Below are 22,294 nucleotides of genomic sequence, written 5' to 3' on the forward strand. Positions count from 1 at the left end.
TACTTTTTTATCCATACTTCTTTATTTCTTAAAACTCGAATCACCAAAAAGTAGGACGTGTAATCACGAATGAAGGGAGTATGACTCACCAAAAAATGTTAATTTTGTTTTTTAGAAGATGAAAAGAAAGGACACTTAGATCATAAAAAAAAAAGGATCATAGTCATGAATTTGGATTAATCCCAAAGATTTGAAAATAGAATACTACACCATTAAATTACAAAATATAAAATGGTGGATATTGTAACTGATGCGTATGTAGAAGGCCATGTTAGAACAGAAACAAGGTTAAATCATCTGTTTTCTTTTTCTGCTCTGATTATTGATTAGTTCTTGATCTTCACAAAAGTTTGATGGTGTGCAGTTGAATCCATTAATACAAGAAATTCTTCAAAGAAATCCAGAATTCATCATTACACTCGGTGTAGAGTTGAAAGAGAGCAGCACACATTATTATACCACATTTGTAGAGCACTTCACAGTCTGTTGGTTTCACCGGTAGATCTCTTTGGCCCGAGGTGAGAACCAGATGGCGCAGCAGCTCCTGGAGACGGGTTCTTTCTTTTGCGATATGAAATGACTCGATGCATGGCTTCCAACAGGCTTTTCACCTTCTGGTTGTCGACTCCACGGTCATCATCATCGTTGCTCCCACCACGAGCCTCTGTGGCAGCGAAGCTCGTCTCACCTTGGGACTTATGAAGCCTGAGATACTTCATTATTTCAACTTGGCATAGGCAAGAATTGATCTGCATGTATTTATGTGCATAGAGATAATAAATGACAAAAGACTCAAGAAACCGGTGCAGTTTTAGGTTTGGTAGTTGTACCTTTCATTGACATCAAACTTGTATTTTTTGAATAAATAAATATAAAAAGAATTATAAAATTACACTCATAGCATTTCTTAATGGAGAAAAGAATTACTCTGAAATATAAATATATGATGACTATGAATATTTTCCTAAATTACAACAAAAATGTATACTTACAACAGCCATTAGGCCAAGACGATGAAATTTTAAAATTTTAAAAAATGAGCAGTCGATTCCTCTAAAGAAATCAGTATTCCGAGAAGCTGTACAGCGAGGGAGTAAGGGCTCAGAAGATGAGTAGGTCTGAGAGGTCATCCATGGGTATCTCGAGGCCGACGACGTCGTCGTGTTCTTCACCGTCCACTTCGAAATTGAACCAAGAATTGAGATCCTGCGGTGCGCCTGTGTCACCGTCCACGCCTAGCTCTTCTATCCCGTCGATGTTGTCGAGGGGCAGAGCTGAGAAGTCAGCCGCGTCTTTCGATGGCTCGGGAGGGGCATTACCGGAAGACATGAATCTAACATCTTTTCTCCTGTTGTTTGCTACTTCACTGCCTGTCTCGTTGATTTTATTGACTCCAGACATGGAAAGCTGAGCGGTTTTCTGCTTGGGTTTCGTTTTTGTTTTGCGCTCGCCCTTGGCGCCACCCATGGACAGCCTTCCGTTCTTGCTTGAATCCCTATCCCTTTCGCTTCTCTTTCCCTTTGCACCGCCAGACATGCCTAGACCAGACGAAGCTCGGAAGACAGAACCACCTACATCGTAGAGCGACAGTTCCTTTTTCTTTCCTCTATTTGATACTGGCCCATTTTTAGCAACACCATGATCAAAACGAGGTGAAATCCCAAGTGTATCTGCCGAATCATAAAAAGCATTTTGACTGTTAACCCGAAAAGAAGATACAATACAAAGAATAAAACTGAAATGCAAATATTGCTTCTAAGATGTACTGAAAATCGTTACCGAACTATTGACTTGTCCGAAGTTGGAACATATTTTGCATCGACTATTTGTAACTGCATTTAACAAGATTCAAATGCTTACCATTGGCAGCTGCTGGGTTCAGTAGATCCATCTCCGAGAACTTAGGAGGTGGTGCATATACGACCTCCCTGAGTGCAGGTTCAGAAAAACAACTGATACCCGAATCTTCAAATTTAAGGCATCTAATAAGCGTCCTCTTGCAAAAATTCAAAGCAACTTGTTTTGACACCTTAAGAATCCCAAGCTTAGTGGCTAAGGTTCCTTTAGTTGCCTGTAAATCATTCAAAACAAGAATCTAAATGAGAAGGTAGTCCTGATTAACATAATAAAAGAGGAAGTGGTGCAGTGCCTTGCTATATACTCATGATGGTTACTGAAAAAACTTTAGAAAACCAATCAATGAAAATTCAACAATTCAATATATAATAACTCTATCTCAAGTGATAAGTAGAGAGACAGAATCAAGAATTTAAACTGACCAGAAGTTTCTTGTAGCCCGACTCAACAAGCATGTCCATCGCAACCTGCTCAGGGTCCCTGGCATACAATAAAACACTTTATATATCATGAGTAGATGCTAACAATAATTCTGCTCCTTGATAACAAAGTCTTAACATAGGAAGGATTCAAGAAATATGTAACTTACCTTCTAATGTCATTTTCTTCTTTAATGGCCTTATCTATTTTATCCAAGCATGTCTTCTTCTTTCGAACCTAAATTTTAAGCACAAGAAAGAAAATCAATCACAGTGATGCAGACAGCTTTGCGATGTTGAGAGTATGTGTTCGAGAGGGGAAGGAAGCATGAGCAATAACAAAGAACTGCTCATTAACAAATTCACAGAAATGTACTATATCTTAATGATATCGAGCAAGAATAACTCTGAGAAAAATGATATCATGCAAGATGACCTGTTCAAGAAGTCCCTTCTCCAACCGAGCAATTTTATGGTTGATTCCCTCATCTTCTTTGTCATCCAATGCAGGCTGCGTTGTACGTATCAATTAGACCTCAAAAACAAAATGGATAAAAATAGACGATAATTAATCTCATATTTGCTCTTTAACTTATCAATAATGTCATTAAGAGGATTTAGCATGATGCAAAGAATGGCCGATATGAAAAAAACTTAATTTTCAGTATCAGTCTTTACAATCTAAAACTTACCACAGCTTCCAGGAACAGGCCAATGCTCCGCAGTTCTTCTACAAGCTTTTCTTCAACACCCATCTGCTCATATTGAAAATCTAAGGGAGAAATGCCACTATTATTCGGAAGCAGGCTTTGTGGAGCATGCTCAAATCCTGAAAGCCTAACCAAAACTTCAACCTCTGAGTGCATGAAACCATCTTTTTGTGTCAGATCACCATTACACATATAATCTTGAGCACTGGGGCTCCTATCCACATCCATATTCCCATTACAAGGAAAAATCTTATGCGCATTACCATTTTTCCTTGTGTGAGCACCAATTACTGGCTCGGAGAAGTCTAAGTTGCTCATATGCTGACTTTCAGTTTCAGAGAGGAAGTATGAATTATTAGCTGAATTCCTTGGTCTCCCAAATCCAGTTTCTTCAAACTCTTCAATTTCATCTTCCACGATGAGAGCAGATAGTACCCTCTGATAAAGTGGAGTACTTCTGCCAAATCTTTTCTCTGCATCTGAGGACCCACCTACAGAGGAGTTCTGATGCTGCTCAACAGAATCCATCCTATCCAAAGAATTCGAGCAATGGTTGCTTCTGAAAGAAACAGAGCCAGAAGCTGGCATATCCTTACGGCAATAATCTTCCTGGCAAAAGAAAAGCAAGCACTTTAAACACCAGAACCTCGGGTATGGTAAAAAAAAGAGAGTTGTGACAAATTCTCTTAAAAAAATATTAGAAGACAGATGCTCAAAAGATTCAGTTCAAGATATAAAACAAATAGCGGATTAGGAATATCTAATGAACCAACAAGTGTTGCAGAATGAGGTTCAAATGCAATACGGTAAAAGATAGTACTAGTTACAAAGCACATTCACCTGATCAAAGTTCCCATTACTCCGGTACTGAGACAAACTTGTACATGACTCTTCAGCCAATTTTAGCTGATTCAAAATAAAGAAACTTTTAGGAATTGACAACAAAAATTGGAGAATCAACGTAACCATCAATAGGCCTTCACCTCTCGTGATAAGTATGATTTTTCATCAGGACCAATAGAAGCAAACAATGCCTCAAATGTCTTCCAGAAGGCACTTGAACATGCTTTGACTGCAGTATGGATATGACATGAATTATCGGCAAAACATATATGATAAACTTTTTTACCAGAAAATAAAAATAACGGTGATGCTTACAGCTAAAGTTGCAGGCCAGATTGGCAGCTGCCATGAGTTCTTCTCGGTCATCATCTGATTCCCCTGATAAGGAATAGTGCCTCATTTTGTTATAATTAATTCAAAACTGAAGACTGTAAACTGGTTAAAGTGAAAGCAGTAAGACTGATTTATCAAAGAAGAACATGATTAAGTGATAAAGCAAGTTAAGCACAAGGCACAAGGCACAAGGCACAAGTTCTATTGACTATAACTAGGTAAGTACTATTTTTAGAAAATCCAAAAAATGGAGCTTTTATCTTAGTCTAGGATCTGCATGATTCAAGAAATCGACAAATACAGGGAGTAATTCATGGATCAAAACAAAAAGTTAAGTCAGACCCTCAAACAAATTAGAATCAACCTACAATGTACAGATTTCATCTACCACTAACCAGTAAAGCGCATAGTACAATCAAGGAAACTACAAGAACTAAATCTTTCATGGGCACTATGCCCATAACCTAAAATTTATTAAAAGGCTTACCACTGCAATCAGGAGATCCCCCATTTGTCATATGGCCAAGACGAGAAAAGTTTTTGCGGTCTGACAGCTTTTTCAAAGGACGACCGGACTTGCTGTGGCATATCCAAAGACATAATGAGAAATTGGAAAAAATTACAGAAAACTAGAGCTTATCAGAAAAGAAAATAAAGTACCTTCCACTCTTCTCAGAACCAGACCTTGGATTTCGAAGAGGCTTAGTTGCCACCACAGAATCCAATTTTTCTCTTGTTGGTGAAATGCTAGCCCTAGAAAATGGTGAAACTCGACCGCTGCGCCCTTGCCTTCTCACACCATCACTAATATCTTCTTTGGCAACAATTTTATTCTTTTTTATCGGGATTGTTGATGGCCCAACATTTGGCCCTGCATTTGCAGTCCTTTCTTCCTGATTCCAACTTCCCACACCTTTATCATTTAGTCTGCTCTCACCAGCACCAGATTCTTCACTTTCAGACAATCTGGCTGGAGATGAAATATTTTCAGATTTTACTTTAAAATTTTGGCTTCCATTAGCTGAACTCTTGGTAAGAAGGGAAGAGTTGATCCCACCAATGCTTATCCTCGGACCAAAGTCCGTAGGAGAACACCCTTCAGATTGCATCTGTACTTCATCACTGTTTGATACTGGGATAAGATTTGTTCTCCTTGTTCGTGACATCTTCTGTGGCCTCTGACCAACCCATTGAGTTATTGGGGGAGAGGATGATCCTGAAGGTAAGGGACGCTTGCGATTGTTAGGGCCACCAATGGAAGTGTTTTTAGTCGCAACTTGGCCCTGTTCCCAACTCTCCAGAGTTTCAGCCACACGAGGAGCATTGGCAGCAGCCATAGAGCCACTCCGTGGTGCCCTTGAAGCCTTTCCCTTTACAATTGGACTAGATGACATGGTATGGTTCTCCTCACGATTATTCAACCTAAAGGCGATCCAGCAGAATTGTCATTCCCATAAATTCCAATTCAGGTCAAACTAAATAATTAAATTGATTGGGGATGATTATTGCAGAAGGGCTAAGTTTGAAATAAAGGTCTTAGCCTAAGTACAGATGTATAAAAAGAGAGGCACGTACTTAACATTTACTTTTCCCAGAGGTCGCTCCTTTATTTGTCCCGTGGACACATCCCTTGAGAGCATTGATTTTTCTTGTTCACTTTTGAAAGTTAGCCGGGGAGTAGAACCAACAGGAGATGGCATAGGCTCTAGCTTATTACCGCTCGAAGATCCTGATCTGTCAAAATAGATCCAGGGCAAAGACATTATGATATTAAATCAATACCATCAACCGTTCCATAATTAATACTTCCCCACAAATAACTAATTTCCGGGTAAAAACAAGTAGGCTGCACAATTTCTGGATAGTTCAGTGAATAATGGCAACAAGATTACAAGAAACATGCTTACCTAAAACCATGGGCAGAATCAGCAGGGAGCATGCTAGAATCAATAGAAAGCTTATTATGCATGCTGCGTTTCGGTTCACCATCATTGTCAAGGGATCTTGAAGATACCGCACCAACAGACCGTTTCCTTTTCATTTTCTTATCCCATCCTTCTCCACCTGCAGGCAACCTTCTTATTTTTTCCTCAACCATATCAGAATCTGCAATATTATCTTTTAGAATGTCCCTTTCTTTTGTAACTATCATAGGCTGGCGCAGTACTGCGTTATTCCTGCATTCTGCCTGAAAATGGAAAGTACGCAATTAATTCTAAACACAATAAAGAAAATGGCCCAATGTGCAAATTGCAAAAACTATTAATGAAGTACAATTGATAACCACTAGAAATATGAAACGCAAGAATGCGAAGAAGATACCAGTGCATTTCAGGCATAACAATCATAAGATACTTATTTGATATGTACCATTTATAACTTTTACAGGTAAAAGGACAAAAAAAAAAAGAAATGTGAGTTCACAATGTACACAAGCTCTTCAGTGCATGATCAGCAATCTTTCCTGCTACTATTAGGTAATTCAATTTAGAGTGAATAGTGGTTATCTTGTACTTATAGTCTGACTCTTGATTTCCTATTGTAATTTCTAGTCATGACTCTTGTTTTCCTATTGTTACTGGGGTGGATATTCTTGGCAGCAGTGTGTTTGTTTTTATCAAAAATAAAGAGAGACTGGTATTATTGACACACTGGTAACAGAATGTAAGATGTGGGATGAGCAATTTCAATTAGAAATCTATTCGCTAAGTAGAAGTAGGATATTAGAACCCAACACAGCAGAGATAATTAATAGATTCTAGTTTTACAAACCCGGGGTTCAGTTGCTGAGGTACGCGATCGCTTACTGAGACCAACATTCTTAGACCGGTCATCAAACTTCTGACTTCCAAGTTCAGAAGAGTTCCGATGTATCTGAGATATCTTCAAGGTTGCACCACTAGATCTTTCATTCGTCAACAGCTCATTCCGCAGCTGCTGTGGCTTCTTAGAGGGCAAGGCCTCAACATATTTGCTCAACTTAGTTAAATGCACATCGAACTTTTTAGCTCGATCGCTGGTCAAAAAGAGATGTGTTTGTTCAGGATATACAAAGGATGATAAGAAAATGTAAAAAATCATACAAGTGCAAGGTTCTAGACAATCCTTTACATAATTTTTAGAATTTAGCACACATGTCAAATGATTGTGTATGGATGGATATGGCTCTGGAACATAAACAGAGAATGGAGTAAATGGCCAATTCATTTCAATCTTCATGAATGTTCAGCACATGCAAGGTTTACAAACAAGTATCTAATCTTACCTGGCTTTGAAACAAGTATCTGCAACACTTGCTCTTAATCGTTTTAGCTCCTCAACAGCTGCTGGAGGTGAATTCTTCAGATGAGCAGATCCGAAAGAGTTTTCTTCCAAATTGCTCCCAGCTGAATTAGTAAGAACCCTCCTCAACTCACCAGACCGAGCATGTCTTGGATCACCCATAACAATCGGCTCCAAGATTAGGCATTGAGATAATGAAGGCACATCTCCCGGTGAAATGGTACTACCTCGAGAATTGGCCTTCCCAGAACTAATATTCCTACTTTCTGAACCTTCTCTGAAACTTGAAGACCGACCGAAAGAGGGAGAAGCGTATCCCCTCTGGCTACTCTGGTAGTTACCAGCAAAATTAGTATCTGAACTGGCTGACATCAATTCATACCTTGAGTTTCCATCCATTATTAGGATGTATAACTCATGTCTCTAAGTCCTTCCTCCTTAAAGTTCACACGACCTATGCAGCAAAAACTGGAAAAGCCAGAAACGTAAAAGTCATCAGAGCTTTGAAGGACATTACATTGTTTATCATCTATGAACTTTGACACAAAATATCACAAAGGAACTCCCAGAAAAGAACTCCCAGAATGAGTCAGGGGTGTAGATAAGCAGTAATTAGTCAAAGGCACATAGATCATACAGTAATCTCATTTCAAAATGAAGCACTTCAGTACCAACAGAAATTGGGCAATTACAGTGTTGTAGACTTCCGTGATTGACACTGACATTTCTAAATATAGTTAAACTTCCAAATCATTCAAATACTTAAGTGTTCTCTTTACAAACAAGTGAAGCATCCCGTCAAATATGATCTAACTGTTCAAAGTCCAACAATTCAGTCTGCAGTTTTTAACCACGCGCTTCAAAAACAATTCTTTAGCGGCTCAAATCAAACTACAAACATACAATTCCCAAAAGACAACATTGAACAATACGAGAGCAATATGCCAATACACAACAGTTCATGTAACTGCCCATCATTTCGATGAATTCGCACCTAAAGTTCCGAAAACAAAATTGAACATGGAATCATCCAAATTAAGCGAAGAAAAGCAGCAGTGAATCACAAGCCAGCATATAACCTACATGCGAAAACACTCCAATTTCTCATTCAAACACTGAAAACCCCCAATTGACCAAGTCTAAATTAGGGTTTATCCATAAACTCCCGTTCCCTCCAAAATTCAATAAATTACACAGCTTCCAGCTCCAATCAATCGCGCTAAACACGAGAGGATCGAACAGGCTAACCTGCATTAATCGATCGACCGGGATCGGAGAGCTCTACCGCCGAGACAGAAGGGGGAAATCGAAGAGAGAGAGAATATACGTCAGTAGAGAGAGAAAGAGAGACGGCGACCGTAATAAATTAGATAGCTGGATTTTGGGGGCAAAATTAATTAGATTTTTTGCCCTAAAATTTAGAACATGTTTTTTATTGCTTACATTCTGATACTGAATTTGGGTAAAAAATTGTACTTAATCTTCACTTACATTTTGGTGTTTGTTTGTTTGTTTTTTTTTTTTTTTTTACTTTTTTTAGTGTATATCTGAATGAAAGTGTGATTATTGTCTGGGCAATCGAAGCAATTTTGACCATGGTTGACATTTTAAAACAAAAGACGAAAATGATGTCAGAAAACATTTTGTTTTGTCACAAACTAGTTTTGGTATAGTTTCTCTCAGTTGACTTAAAAAATAAAATACACATTATACATAAAAATTACGCTTAGTTGATAAAGATATTTTCTTTCAACTAACAATAAACTGAAGATTCAAAGTACTACATGAGATAAATCATTACTACTAGCATTAATCTTTTAAGAAAAACATAAGATATAATATTTCATTGCAATTCTATGATGACATAAAAGTTTCACGAAATTCGGCTTTGGAAACTGTTGTCGATCTCAAGATATGACAGTTTCGTCCAACTATGGAAAATTGGTCAAAGAAAATTAAATAGGTTGAATATTTAGTGTGGTATACATGGGTTACCAATCCCACCAACTAAACCCACTTACTTATAGTAATCTAATTATCTTATCCATAAGACTACAAAAGCATTGTGTCAATCATATATATAAACCCAAAACAAACACAAATAAATATCTGTATCAAACCAAGTAAGCAAAAAATGATTACGTCCTATACGTTGTAGTACTAAAAAAACATTACTAATTTATAGTAATTTTTTTCAAAAAAATATTAATGAATTAGTTGTACTTGAGAAAGTGAGAAATTGTCTCTTGCTCTTGCTGTAATAAAAAAAACTTTGATGGTTTTGCAAGCACATAAATTATCATCAAATCCTGGTGTTGAGTTTTGGACCTTGGTCATGAAACTCTATATTTTCGTTTTTATTTTTATTTGGCTTTATATGAGTACGATATACTATTAGAAATTTACTCCAGAATTTTTCAATGAATGTTAGAATTTTACACAGAAATATTGATACTGGACATGAAAATTTGAATGCAAAATTTCAAAACATTAAAAAGTTCATGACTATTTAAGAAAATGAAATGATAATCTCTCAATATGAGTATTACCTCTTCTTGTTCATCTCTTAAAGGAGAATGATTCTAATCCAAATATCCAATTTGTTCTGATTGATCAAGATTATATTCCATTTTAGGCTGTAGCAGTGCTTAGAGAATTGATGAGAATCATGAATGATATCGATGGAAACGTTGAATCAGCAGCGATAGAAAGTTTAGAGACTGAGGTAGTGTTTCTCTCGTTGCAGAGTCACATCTTTCTCACATACAACGTTGGACTCACATGGCGTATACGACCATTAAGGGGCTAATGGCCAAGGACTCGTTCCAAATCAGTTAACGGAGTAGCTGCATTGAACAGTTGCTTATCTCAGGTACTCAAACATGATGTGTTTAACTGCCTTGCTATATTAACGCAGAATTTCTCATGCTCCAGCCTATTTTCTTCGTTTTATCTTTCACACCTTACTGTATAAGTTGTTTCTGTATTCACTCTATTCAGTGGGAGCTTTTAGCTTCTCTCTCTCTGAGATTTGTGCTTCTTGCTAGCAAGTTCTTGTAATACTGTACATTATCTCCGGCTGCAACGTTGCGTGCAAGAAATTGCTCATCAAGAATGTATGCAAACCTCTTGCTCCTAAGGTTATTCTATTTGAACTGCTACTGTGATACTGGTGTGGGAGGAAGAGAGATGATTGCCCTTTGAAACACTAATTGTAACTTTATATTGTTATCGACCTTGTGGCATGTCTTTTAATTTAGTCTAGTTAAAATTATAATCAGAGTATATAGAGTTAAATAGTGATTAATTGGAAAAGCTTAAAGTAGGAAAGGAAAGGATCTAAAGTTAAGCTAAAGAGGATGTGGAGTCATTCCATACTTTAATTATTTACAGACAATTATCTAAATTTGGTGAAGCAAGTCAACAAAAAACCACTTTCACTTTTTCAACCAACACAGCTAATCCAATCTCCAAGAAAAAGCAAGAGTAATTTACATGATTATTAATCGGTCAAGATAATTACTAACTACTACAAAACTATCATATGTATTTCATATTTAATGTAAAAAAAATTCCAAATCAAATTGTTAAGTTCATGAATGTAAGGTCTTGTGTAGTAGTGTTGCTAAAATAGACCTGAGATGAGTTAGAAAGATTAAAAAAATAAGATTGTTTTATTATCTGTGTTGTATATACACTGTTATTTTTTTGATAGATAAGATTGAAACTCAAAATAAAAAAAGTAGATCTTTGATAGCCATTATTAAATTTGATCGAATTTACTGCTCAAGGACATGAATCTTTATTGTCACTAGAAGTGGTAACAATCATTGAAGAGTGCAATGCAAAAAAAGTTTGCCCTAATTATGGCAAAGCATCATGTAGTGTTTTCAGACACTATGATTTTACATTTGGTTTCGAGCTGTAAAGTCACAAAGAAGGATTAATGGCACAAATCAAAAAAGGTGAAGAAATGCAAACTATACAGTCAATTTTTACAAATGAACGAAAATTTGTCACCAAGGGTTTAGAACTATTGCTTTGGTTCCTATTGCATTGCCTTTCCCTCTATATCATTACATTGGGACTTTACAAAATCATTGTTTATGCCAAATGACATTAAATGTCATAGTATCACACTCAATATAAAATAATCCCGATTTAGAAATCTTATAAAATAATCCCAATTTGGTTTAGAAATTTTGAAATTTAGATAATATTGAGTCTCATTACATAATCTTTTTTACTACTAACATGTATAAAATGACATCATCGGTATACACATAACACATATAATCGAAATTGAAATAGAAACTCAACACCATCTTCCAAAAAGACAAAAAAAGACTCGAGAAATGTAAAAAGCAAATAAGAATAACATCTGACTAGAAAACATAACATTTTTACAATAGATCAAAAGCACAAACACTTGGCAACCTTAACTCATCATAAACTTCAACCACAACTATTCTTTTGTCCTAATTCAAAGCATTGCATACAAGATCTCATTCCAAGTATCAGGCACTCCAGGCAGACACCAATGGCTACAATCAGAGCTGTGCTCCTTCACCAGCTGGTCGTTCTTCCCCCCGGCTGCCCTGGCATAGACCGAGGGGTGACCGTCCCGTCTCAAATCCGACAACGTCATCACATCCTGAAACGACACCGGGAACTCCATGCTCCTCAGCACCTTCACCAGAACCACCATTGGCTCCGGGACATGAGGCCGGGTTAGATACTTCAACGGCTCCGTATCTTTACTACACTTCCCTCCATTCTCCCTGCATAAACAAGCCAAGATTTGAATTAGTTTAAGTAATCAGAATTTGTAATAAAATATTTAATCATAGATTCATAGTAGTACTTACTTGTTATGTCTAGGTGACATGGTTCTAAAGAACACTTTAGTCCTCCTAGGATCAAGATTTAGGTCAATCCACTTAGCCCAAGTTCTCATCCCTTTCTCATAAGCAAGTGATGGATTGATGCCTTTATACACATTGTTCCCCTCCATCACAAAATCCCATCTGCAAGAAAACAACATCACTCAATCATGTTCAGACAGTCACTAAAACCGCGTAAAACAGAGGTGAAACGGGTGATCATACGAGCTTCGTTTGTCTGAGTGAGTCCACCAATGAGCCGAATCAAACACGAGGGCATCCACACCTCTCCAATACTTAGCATTCTCCTCAATCAAATCTAGGTGCAGTATTCTCTTCCCATCAGCCTCTCTCTTCAACTCCACTAAGAAAGGAGCCCAACAGAACTCAATAGACATCTCAAAATCCTGCCCAAATTTGGCAGAGTCATGACTCATTCTTGAATCGTGCAAAAAGTTATGAAATGTGAACACTCACTAGAGCAAGAAAGGCCATCGTAGGGCCGTTGTAGATGACCGATTTTCGAGATGTCGGGACCACGGACTGGACCAAGCAAACTAGAGACTCCCACTGGTTCCTCATTATGGAATCACCCACCAGCATGATCCTCTTCCTCCTCATCCTTCCAAGAAAATCCAATGCATCAAACCTGCATTTTCACAATACATACATTACACACATATGCAACAATCTTGCATCCTAGTACACTCCAAAAAAATCCTAGGACACTCCAAAAAATCTCCAAAGAATCTTGAATCATAGTACTACACTCCAAAGAATCTTGAATTCTAGTACACTCCAAAAATCCTAGAAAACTCCAAAAAATCCTAGTACACTGCAAAGAATGTTGAAGACTAGCTAGTACATTAATGGGGTGATCACCTAGGAATAGAGCAGCCGCGGGGCTTCCACCTCCACTTCTCGTAGTCGGAGTCGGGGCGGCCGTTTTTGCGGCAGGTGACGGCGCTGCTGAGGTAGGGGCAGTTGGCGTCGTAGAGAGGGTAGGTTTGATCGTAGACCCATTTTCCTTTGCTGAAGTCGCAGCTTCTGAGGGAGGAATGGCGGCTTTGGAACATGGAGATCTCGTCATCTTTGTCGTCTAGCCACTGGAGCTCTTGTTGGTCGTAGTTGGAGGATTGGATGAGAGAGAAGGAGGAGAGGGAGAAGAGAAAGAAGAGGGAGAGAAGGAGAGGGTTATTGGTTTGGAAGTCTGCCATTTTCAGACAGGAAAGCCTTTGGTGTGAGTGAAAGTGAGTGAGGTGTGTTTTATAATGTGTGAAAGTTTTGACAAGATTTTGTGATTCTTCAATCTTGGCTTGAGTTGCGGTAAATTAAATGGGCCATCTCACAATCATTGCATTGACTTGTTTTAGTACTTTCATACGGTATGAAACTGTGACGAATACAGAAAACGAAACTCGTGTGTCTGACAGCATATCATAAGTGCAAAAGAATTGGTGTGAAATTATCGCGTCATAGATGCAGCTGAAGCTCCAAAGATTGAACTTAATGAAGTTTTCGAGCTCTTATGAGCGGGATGTGAGGTTACTCGACCATCCAACCCCAAGTGAATCTATCATTAATTATATGTTACGTGCTCATGTATATTTACACAAAAGTACGTGCATATTTTCATTTTTATTATTTTTTGTTATAGTCATTTTAACTATGTAGAAAATTCTTTTAGGTGCATGGTTTCAGATTATTATTATTATGAGTATTATTGTTATTACACTATTTTTTTAAAAAAACAAGATTTTCAAGACACCAATAAATAATTGGTTTACCGAGACTATGGGCCTACATGGTAAAGTGATTCACCGAGACTTTTGGCCCATCAAATAAAGTTCAAATGGCACAACTTTTTTTGAGCTTGCTCGATTTACTAAATCCATAACATAAAAACAAATTTGTGTAGTCTCTTGGTCAAATAATCGATTTTACATTATCATTTTCGCATTTTACAATGAAATATCTCATCCTCAATGTAATTATAAAAAAAACTACCTAACGTTCAACTTAGCTTAAAAATATTTTGTTAAAAATTGTCGAACCAAATTATCCATGGAGCAATTACTCAAGAAATGAAGACATTTTCAGTTAAATGCGTTGAATAAAATCAAATAGTAGTACTTAATAAATTATTTGTGAATCACTTAATTAAAACTCAGTTTTTAAATGAAGTTTGGATTAATTTTGGAGGTATAATTCCACATATTCAATAGTACTCAAATCTAATTTTCATCATGATTGAAAACAAATTGATTTTGCTTCTGAGGAGGAGCAAATCCCTAAACCCCAAATTTTCTGAATCGAAGTTTAGCAAATGGAAAGCATATTCCAGTCCTTCAACCGAATCACAGTCAAGCTTTTACTATTCGAGAATCATTCCTTCCGTCAAAACCTCAATCACAGGAAGCTTCATTGGCTGTGGTTTGAGGTCATTGCTTCAAAATAATGTTAAGGTATTCAAATTTTTGTCTCTTCTTTCGCTGCTGTGATTCATTTGTCTTCATTATTTTGTAGCGTCACAACACAAAACACGTTCATTATTAGTATTGACTCTAATTATATGTTTTGGACACTAGAATTTCGGAGAAGTGAGCTGAAATTTTATTTGTCTAATCAGTCCATATGAGCTAAAAAATGATTTGTTTGCGGCAGTTTTCAGTCTGTATGAGCTTGTTAAGGTGCTTGTTTTGCTTCTGAATGTTTCATTGATATTTTTGGAGTTGTGCATTTAGTGCAATTCTTGTCATGTTTATTGAGTGAACAACATGAATGTCTTTATGATGATTTGACTTTGCATATAATTATATTGGCTTTGATGCAATGTGCTATTTTAGGTTAGGATATTGCCTCTTTTCTGGATTCTAACACTTGTAACTTTTGCTGATTACAATGAGTTGCTACAAATTGTGTTGAACTTTATACGCATCCTTTTGTATCATTGGACATTTGTTCCTATATGAATAACTTCGTATTTCATGAGGTAGCTTTGATGTTGTTTTATTTCTTAAGATAATCAACCAGGGATGCTAGAAATTTGACTGCTACATGACTTTTTGTACAGCTAATTACTAAAAATGAATATCAGAAATTGCTACGACTAAATGAAAACTTTAAGATACATCATACAATCTCATTTTCTTATTGTTTTCTGCTCAAAAATGCGTAATAGTTATCTGCTCTCTTCAGACTATGCTATTCAATTCATTTTCTAACTAGATCATTATCCTTACATAGGACTCTTGTTATCTTTCCAGAACTTCCACATTCGCTCATTCCGGAATTTCTCAACCGCCAAATCCGCAAATGCAAAAGGAACAGAAGGATTGAAACTTCTGGTCACTGCTGGGTCCAATGCCCAGGAAGTAGTTGGTATTTGGCTTTTTGTATCTGCTGCTTGGGTGTACAGCATGGTGGTTCTCGGTGGCGTCACACGGCTGGTTAAGTCTGGCCTTCCAATGACAGACTGGAAATTCACTGGCCGTCTTCCTCTCTCTAATGACGATTGGTTGGCAGAATTTGAAAAATACAAGCAATCTCATGAATACAAACGGTAAATCAAGTCACTGAATCCAATTTGTTTTTGATTTATCTCTCACTCACTGCCCTTAGCATTGTTTGGATTGCTTACTTCAAGATCAGCATGTTTTGCTGAATAAGTATATATTGCAGATTGTTTCTCTGAAACCCTTTTCATGACAATTATGGTTTTTTGCATGGCTTTTGGTACATGTTGGTGGCACTTGAAATGCTATTGGACATGCATGTTCTTTTAATTTTATTAATCCCCTTTTCAGCTGTCCTTAGATAAGTTTTAACAGTTAACCAATCTTGTTTTTATTTTTTGCAGATTAAATAAAGAGATGACTATTGATGATTTTAGGTTAATGTATTATATGGAGTATGCTCATGTTTTGTGGGGAAGGTCATTGGCCGTTATGTTTGGAGTGCCTTTTTCGTATTTTCTTTTAAAAGGATATATTACTCTCCATCTCGGACTTAGGCTCTCTGGACTATTTGCTCTTTGTGCTGGGCAAGGACTAATAGGGCGGTGGACAGCCAAGTGTTCAGAGGTAAAATCTAAAGTTTCTACCGCATCCGCATTTACATTACTTGATTATGATAGCTTTTTGTTTCTAAAAGAAAATTATTTCCAGGAACCCAAGTCCGAGTTTGCTGGACCAAGAGTAAGTTTTTACCACCTAGCAGCTCATTCGATTTCAACCTTCGTTGTTTACTCCGGGCTCTTTTGGACGGCTCTTTCTGTCGCCATGCCTGAATCCCCTGCGGAATCAATAGCCTGGGTTCAACAGGCAGCAAAGATCAAGCGTTTTGTTCTCCCTGTAAGTTTTATTGTTGGGATCACTGCTATCTCTGGAGCATTTGTGGCTGAAAGTGTAAGTATACCTTTTCTTTTGTCAGTTTTCTAACTGAATCGTTTGAAGTGAAATTTATGTATGGTTACATAACCAAGTAGATTTGATATTTCCAGGGCAGTGCCTTTAGTGCTTCTTCACGTACGAGCGAGGGATGGGTTTCAGATGATGTATTTGTCTTGAAGACTCAGGTACAAAATCTGTTTGATGATACACCAACAGCGCCTGCAGTTTTTCTGTGTGGAATATAGCAATTTTGAGGCATTGAATCAAATGTCTTAACAAGTAATGAAACTTAGAACATTAACCATATATAATCATCAAAATTTTACATGGCAAAAGTTGATTTATCGGTTGTGATTATGTTCAAGTACTAAACAGTGTTCATTTGGCACGAGAAAAAAAATATTTGTGTGGTTGCTTCACGCTAGAAGCATGGCATAATCAAACTCAATGCCTTTCTTCTATATGCCAGCTCGTCCACCAAGTACTCGCTGCTGCGTCTTTACTTGCCATTGGTGGCCTGTGGTGGTCGACGAGAACACCTGATATACCTCCTGCATTACGGCCTTTAATGGGAACCACTATTGGCATTGCTGCAGTTCAGGTACTAAGATCAACTTCCTTGTATGTGTACAAACATTGTTGTGGGAAATGCTCTAAAAGGGCCATTATCCTGCAGGTTAGTTTGGGGACAGCTCCTCTCTTGTCGACTGCACCGCCCTCACTGGGCACTCTTCATCAGGCGGGCGTGTTGACCCTCTTAACCCTCGCAATATATCTGAACCACATCGTGAGACGACCTTCTCCTCAACTCCTCAATACTCTTTCTTCTGTAAGTAAAACAATAACCTGACCTGATGGTGCAGGATGCCAGGATCTGGTAGTTACACTTACTTCTGGTGTAATTCTTTGCTTTTTGTCTAAAGGTTAAATAATCATTTTAATGCATTTTAGTTCATTTATCTATCCATCTATATATAATGCACACTCATCAACAGATTGCATCAACTTTGGCGACTAGGATTTTTCGTTGTGCTATAACTGCGAGCAAATCCCAACTTCATGGTTATTCCGACTAATTTTGAGTTGTGGGAGAGGCAAGAATTTGACCTTCATAATTTTTCTTGCAATTTGCCTTAAAATGTGTTGGGTTGGGTCTCCTAAAATGGCATATCCTTTTTTTTTTAACGTAGAAAGTAATTTTCGATATTTATAGGGAAAGTTAGTACTACTCCATTTGCAGATTAATATTCATAAAAATAAGAAATTTTTTGTTTGCTATTTTTTTAGTTGGGTATTTAACTGTGTTTTTATTTTAAGAGAAACCTTACTGAGGATGTTGCAATACGTGTAAATGCGCAAGTTATCAAATGATTCACATTGTACTAATCCAATCCAAATTAAATATTTGAGTCATAATTAACCCCATGATCACAGCATACGACTTACACAGGTTTGTCGATTATTTTCAAACATGTTTATTTCCCTTCCATTTTATGAGCTATATCAAAAGCTTGCTCAATATAGCATCTTTGGCAGCAGTTTCACCAAATGAGAAGAGATGCCCAGCATTTGGCAGCTCATGGTATTGCACCCATGGCAGCTGCTCCGCAATGTAGCGTTGAAGCGACACGGGCACAACGCCGTCGTCAATGCCATGCCACAGATGCACAGATCCCTCCCCATGTGGGAAGGGATTCTCAATCTGCATCGGATCAAGATCCCTGTGCCCGAATCCCACCATCAACTCGCGATGGTAGGACTCATGCACGCCCTGCTGCGTCGCGTACGGCTTCCCACGACAATGAGCAATCATGTCAACAATAAAAAAAATATAACTCCCACGTCCCTCATTATGTGTCTCAGTTTTTCATTTTGGTCTGTCCATTATTAATTGTCCCACTTTACTTTTACTACTTTAGTTGTGGACTTCACATTCCACTAACTCATTTTACTTATATTTTATTACTCACATATCGGGTGAAATTGGGACACATATTGGGGGGACTAAAGGAGTACTAATGCCTGGATTAAATGGGAGGCTAAGGCTAAGTATGTATACCTTGTGAGACACTGCTGCTCCTGATCCGGCCAATTTGGCAATGACTTGGAGGTCGGGCCTGGTGAAGGTTGGTATCCCAGTTACAGCGCTGGAGCCCGTGAACAATTTCTGAGTGTTCCACCAGTAGACAAGCCAGGGGGTGTGGCGTGCAACACGCAACGCCCAGTGGTCCTGAACTGGTTGGAGATTGTATGCCTCTGTGGCTAAAGTTGGAGGAAAACTAGGCCACCAGTAGTTCACAACCGGAGCTATCAATGCAGCCCCTGCTAGCCTGTCACCGTTATAAATAACTAGTGTTACCCTCATGCTATACACATAGTTGAGTAGAGAGTACTTTTATTATAAAAATGATAATATTAATAAATATGCATATTTTTAAAAGAAAAAAATCCATTTGACAATTTTGATATAAATAAAATAATACTAGGACTATAAAATTTACTATAATAGTAATTATTTATTTCAAAAATTAGTAATAATTGCAAAAAAACTGCTAGTATATGAATAGTTGTCCATAACACTAACCTGTGAGGAATGTATTTTAGGCATCCCCAAACAGCAAGTCCTCCCATGGAATTTCCAATGATGTAAAACTTTGTACCAAGTTGTAACTGATGTCCGAGCTCTTCTATGTCTAGAGCTAAGCTCTTCATGGTCCTCTTCGGGTCGGGATCGCTCTCGCCATACCCTGGCCTATCAAAGGAGACAAAGTGTATCCCTAGTTTTCCCACCATTTCCTGTTTAGCAACATATAGCAAAAATAGATGATGATTTATAACATTTAAATTGGGATATAACATGAATTATTGGTACCGTGGCAGTGATGGAGGCTTCGTGTTTGCTAGAGCTGAAGCCATGGACCAAGATGACCTTGTATTTGGCTGCCTCTTTAGGGACTCCATGCTCTTTGTATGATAAGTTCCTTCCATCCCTTAGTTTGATTCTGGGTCCTACGAGGGGTGGCCCGCCCCTCGTCCCACATAGACGAGGGGCGGGAGGGTGCAAGGCCCGGTATGCCCATGCCACGAACCCAATTACCAACAATACCACACTGATTTCCCAAGCCATGGCCGAGGATAGGAAAAAAGATGAAATAAATTAAATACAGAAAATAGTTTTAAGTAAACTTTAAATAATCAGCTTACAAATTCCAGTAGCGTTAGAATTAATTTCCTAATAATTTCACAAAATCAATACACACAAGATCACACATAGATATAGCATGAAACCAAAATAGGAATAATGTGGAAAGTGAAAGTGATTAAATGTGCATTCACCAAAAAACTTTGGTATACTCTTCTGTAGATTGCTTCTGCTAATGTTGCACATATAAATAAATGGAAGTTGATATTTGAAACATGGAAGTTGAAATGTCAATTTCGAACTAATTGAATTAAAAGTTAAAATGGACTACGTACATAGAAATAATTTTCGCAGCAGATGACACGAGTTTTAATACTATAAAATTGATAGAGTGGAAAGAAAATATAAAAAGAAATGATTACTTTGGTGAAATGACAAAGACACTAGCTACGAAAGAAGCGATGAAATGGAGGCAGCAGAGTCGAAATACAACAATGATTTTTTCACCGTATCGGACCGACAAATGTCTTATTCTAGATCCATCAAGAACAGCTGTCCAGAGTCTTTGTCCTAGCGGCAAGGAGCTTAGACATCAATGTATGAGGTGCCGAGTTCGAGCCCGCCCTCTTGACCTCAATTGTAATTTCCTCATTTCTGAGGAGTTTATATATAATAATATCCTCCTTCGTATAGGAGATATTTTAAGAAAAAAAAAAAAAATCCATCAAGAACAGCTGCGCTTTTATGCACATTAAATGAAAGGCCGACGTTGTAATAAAACACATCAGCAGCTATAAATGGAGTACTGATTGAAGGCAGTTATGTGGGATTAAGATATTATGCCTCTTATACCCACCAATCTACTCTATGTTCATTGCATTAAATATGCTTTTGCTGTTCTCAGGGCAAGAACATGCATTATGCAGTAGTTTTCAACTTACTTAGGCATATTAAAGAACAAATTGCCAAAAAAATCACTAAATTTAATAAATTTATTTATAATTAATATTAAAAAGGTAAATTGTCAAAAAAAATGTAAAGTTTGATTAAATTTTGGTCAAACAGAGAGTTTTGTTTAGGATTATTGTATTACTTCTTGCTAGATTTTAATGTATCTCACAATAGGAAATTCCAAATCCGTACATGTCAAAGATCAAGATTTTGACATTGGATAAGGCATTTGCTTCTTGAAGAAGAAGTTTCATTTGAAATAAGGCCCGAATGTCTGACATTAGGGCCCAAAGTGATGTTAATAATTGTCTGTAACCAATAGGTATCGAACACGGGCCTTGAGAAGGCCCAAAGACTAGTACAATGTACCATAAGCACTTGCGCTATCAACCGTACTGTCTCGCTTTCGTTCATTTATAAGCTTATTTTGACTTGACACGGGATTTTAAAAATATTTGATTTGCAAAAAAAATGAGAAATGAAGTGGAGTGAGTGCTCCACTTTTATATATTAATTTTTATAATATTATGTGAGTGTAATAATTTGGTTGAATGGTAGGATCCACTCATCTAAAATATGAAAAAATAAATTAGACTTTAAATCTCTAAACATCCTGAATTGGCAAAATAGGATATTTCTTCACAAACGGATAGAGTATATAATGGTATAAAGTATTCACTTCGTCACAAGGCAGTTGGGTCGTATTCATATTTGGGTTATCCCAAGTTAGTTGAGTCATTTTCTTTTTTAATAAAATATTTTTCTTTCCTTATCCTCTACTCTCTCTTCATCTCTTTACTTTACTCTTCACTTTAACATTTACCACATCAATTACTTTGAGAAGAAGAGAGTGAAAATACCTGGGGCGCCCATTGCCCATTGGTCCCCCAACTCTCCAGGTAGCTTTGCCCTTGCTTGTATTATGAGTGGGGGGTTGATGTATCACATATTAGACTATCTATTTACAAGTCCGACAGATATAAGGGAGGCAGGAGGGGATGATTGTCCTTCTCGACCGTCCAGAGAGTCTAAATATCTCTTAGAGTCGAGCCGGAAATAGCAAAATCGTTCCTTTTGTGCGTAGAAAAATATGGATTTTCAATAAATATCATATTGAAGTTAGTAACCTAGTGATTGTGTTGTCGGTCTTTTAACTAAGAAGTCCATGGATCAAGTCTCATCATTGAGAGCATTTTTTCTTCTTTTAACCATTATTTCTTTATTTTATTAATTCATATTACTTTTTATTACCAAATAAACCTATTAAATACTTTATGAATCTATATTTTTATTAATTTACACATATTATTTTGTTATACTTTAGTTAAATAATTTTTAAAATATTTAATACTCCCTCTGTCCTCCGTCCTGCATTAGGAGTCTCATTTCTTGGCAGCACAAGTTTTAAGAAATATTAAGAAAAGTGGATAGAAAAAAGTTAGTGGAATATGAGTCTCACTTGCACATATTAGTTTTAAATGAA

General features: G+C 37.2%; 4 protein-coding genes across 7 annotated transcripts; 1 reads left to right on the forward strand and 3 right to left on the reverse strand.

Annotated features, from left to right (window-relative positions):
- Positions 1-903: 903 nt before the first annotated feature.
- On the reverse strand, positions 904-8,852 carry LOC125213724 (uncharacterized). 3 transcript variants are annotated; one of them, XM_089067363.1, is made up of 17 exons: positions 8,693-8,852; positions 7,428-7,912; positions 6,935-7,178; positions 6,070-6,350; positions 5,738-5,896; positions 5,220-5,584; positions 4,823-5,132; positions 4,650-4,741; positions 4,145-4,207; positions 3,970-4,058; positions 3,827-3,892; positions 2,969-3,595; positions 2,713-2,787; positions 2,447-2,514; positions 2,280-2,337; positions 1,861-2,071; positions 904-1,670 (listed from the first exon to the last, which is right to left on the reverse strand). In XM_089067363.1, the coding sequence occupies exons 2-17, from the start codon at positions 7,841-7,843 to the stop codon at positions 1,102-1,104; spliced, it is 3,693 nt and encodes a 1,230-aa protein (XP_088923489.1). In that variant the 5' UTR covers positions 7,844-7,912; positions 8,693-8,852; the 3' UTR covers positions 904-1,101. The 3 variants fall into 3 exon arrangements, with proteins under 3 accessions (XP_088923489.1, XP_088923490.1, XP_088923488.1); XM_089067364.1 differs by having other exon boundaries at positions 2,969-3,132; positions 3,250-3,595; positions 4,823-5,584; XM_089067362.1 differs by having other exon boundaries at positions 4,823-5,584.
- A 2,948-nt stretch (positions 8,853-11,800) lies between these two features.
- TBL36 (TRICHOME BIREFRINGENCE-LIKE 36) lies at positions 11,801-13,573 on the reverse strand. Its single transcript, XM_048114421.2, has 5 exons — positions 13,210-13,573; positions 12,805-12,976; positions 12,553-12,734; positions 12,313-12,471; positions 11,801-12,225 (listed from the first exon to the last, which is right to left on the reverse strand). Exons 1-5 carry the CDS (start codon positions 13,542-13,544, stop codon positions 11,928-11,930), a joined length of 1,146 nt encoding a protein of 381 aa, XP_047970378.1. The 5' UTR covers positions 13,545-13,573; the 3' UTR covers positions 11,801-11,927.
- A 936-nt stretch (positions 13,574-14,509) lies between these two features.
- LOC125211248 (heme A synthase COX15-like) lies at positions 14,510-18,673 on the forward strand. 2 transcript variants are annotated; one of them, XR_016137361.1, is made up of 8 exons: positions 14,510-14,792; positions 15,594-15,889; positions 16,187-16,409; positions 16,494-16,733; positions 16,829-16,903; positions 17,188-17,319; positions 17,395-17,641; positions 17,714-18,673. XR_016137361.1 is itself a non-coding variant. In XM_048110974.2 (7 exons), the coding sequence occupies exons 1-7, from the start codon at positions 14,574-14,576 to the stop codon at positions 17,566-17,568; spliced, it is 1,359 nt and encodes a 452-aa protein (XP_047966931.2). In that variant the 5' UTR covers positions 14,510-14,573; the 3' UTR covers positions 17,569-17,679. The 2 variants fall into 2 exon arrangements, 1 of the variants encoding a protein (XP_047966931.2); XM_048110974.2 differs by lacking the exon at positions 17,714-18,673 and having other exon boundaries at positions 17,395-17,679.
- Positions 18,079-20,068, reverse strand: LOC125211249 (uncharacterized). Its single transcript, XM_048110976.2, has 4 exons — positions 19,591-20,068; positions 19,303-19,514; positions 18,778-19,048; positions 18,079-18,507 (listed from the first exon to the last, which is right to left on the reverse strand). The coding sequence occupies exons 1-4, from the start codon at positions 19,843-19,845 to the stop codon at positions 18,217-18,219; spliced, it is 1,029 nt and encodes a 342-aa protein (XP_047966933.2). The 5' UTR covers positions 19,846-20,068; the 3' UTR covers positions 18,079-18,216.
- Between the last annotated feature and the right edge of the window lie 2,226 nt (positions 20,069-22,294).

This window comes from Salvia hispanica, chromosome 3, assembly GCF_029641045.1.
Source record: "Salvia hispanica isolate PSC_SH4W2 chromosome 3, Shi_PSC_v1, whole genome shotgun sequence".
NCBI lineage: Eukaryota > Viridiplantae > Streptophyta > Magnoliopsida > Lamiales > Lamiaceae > Salvia > Salvia hispanica.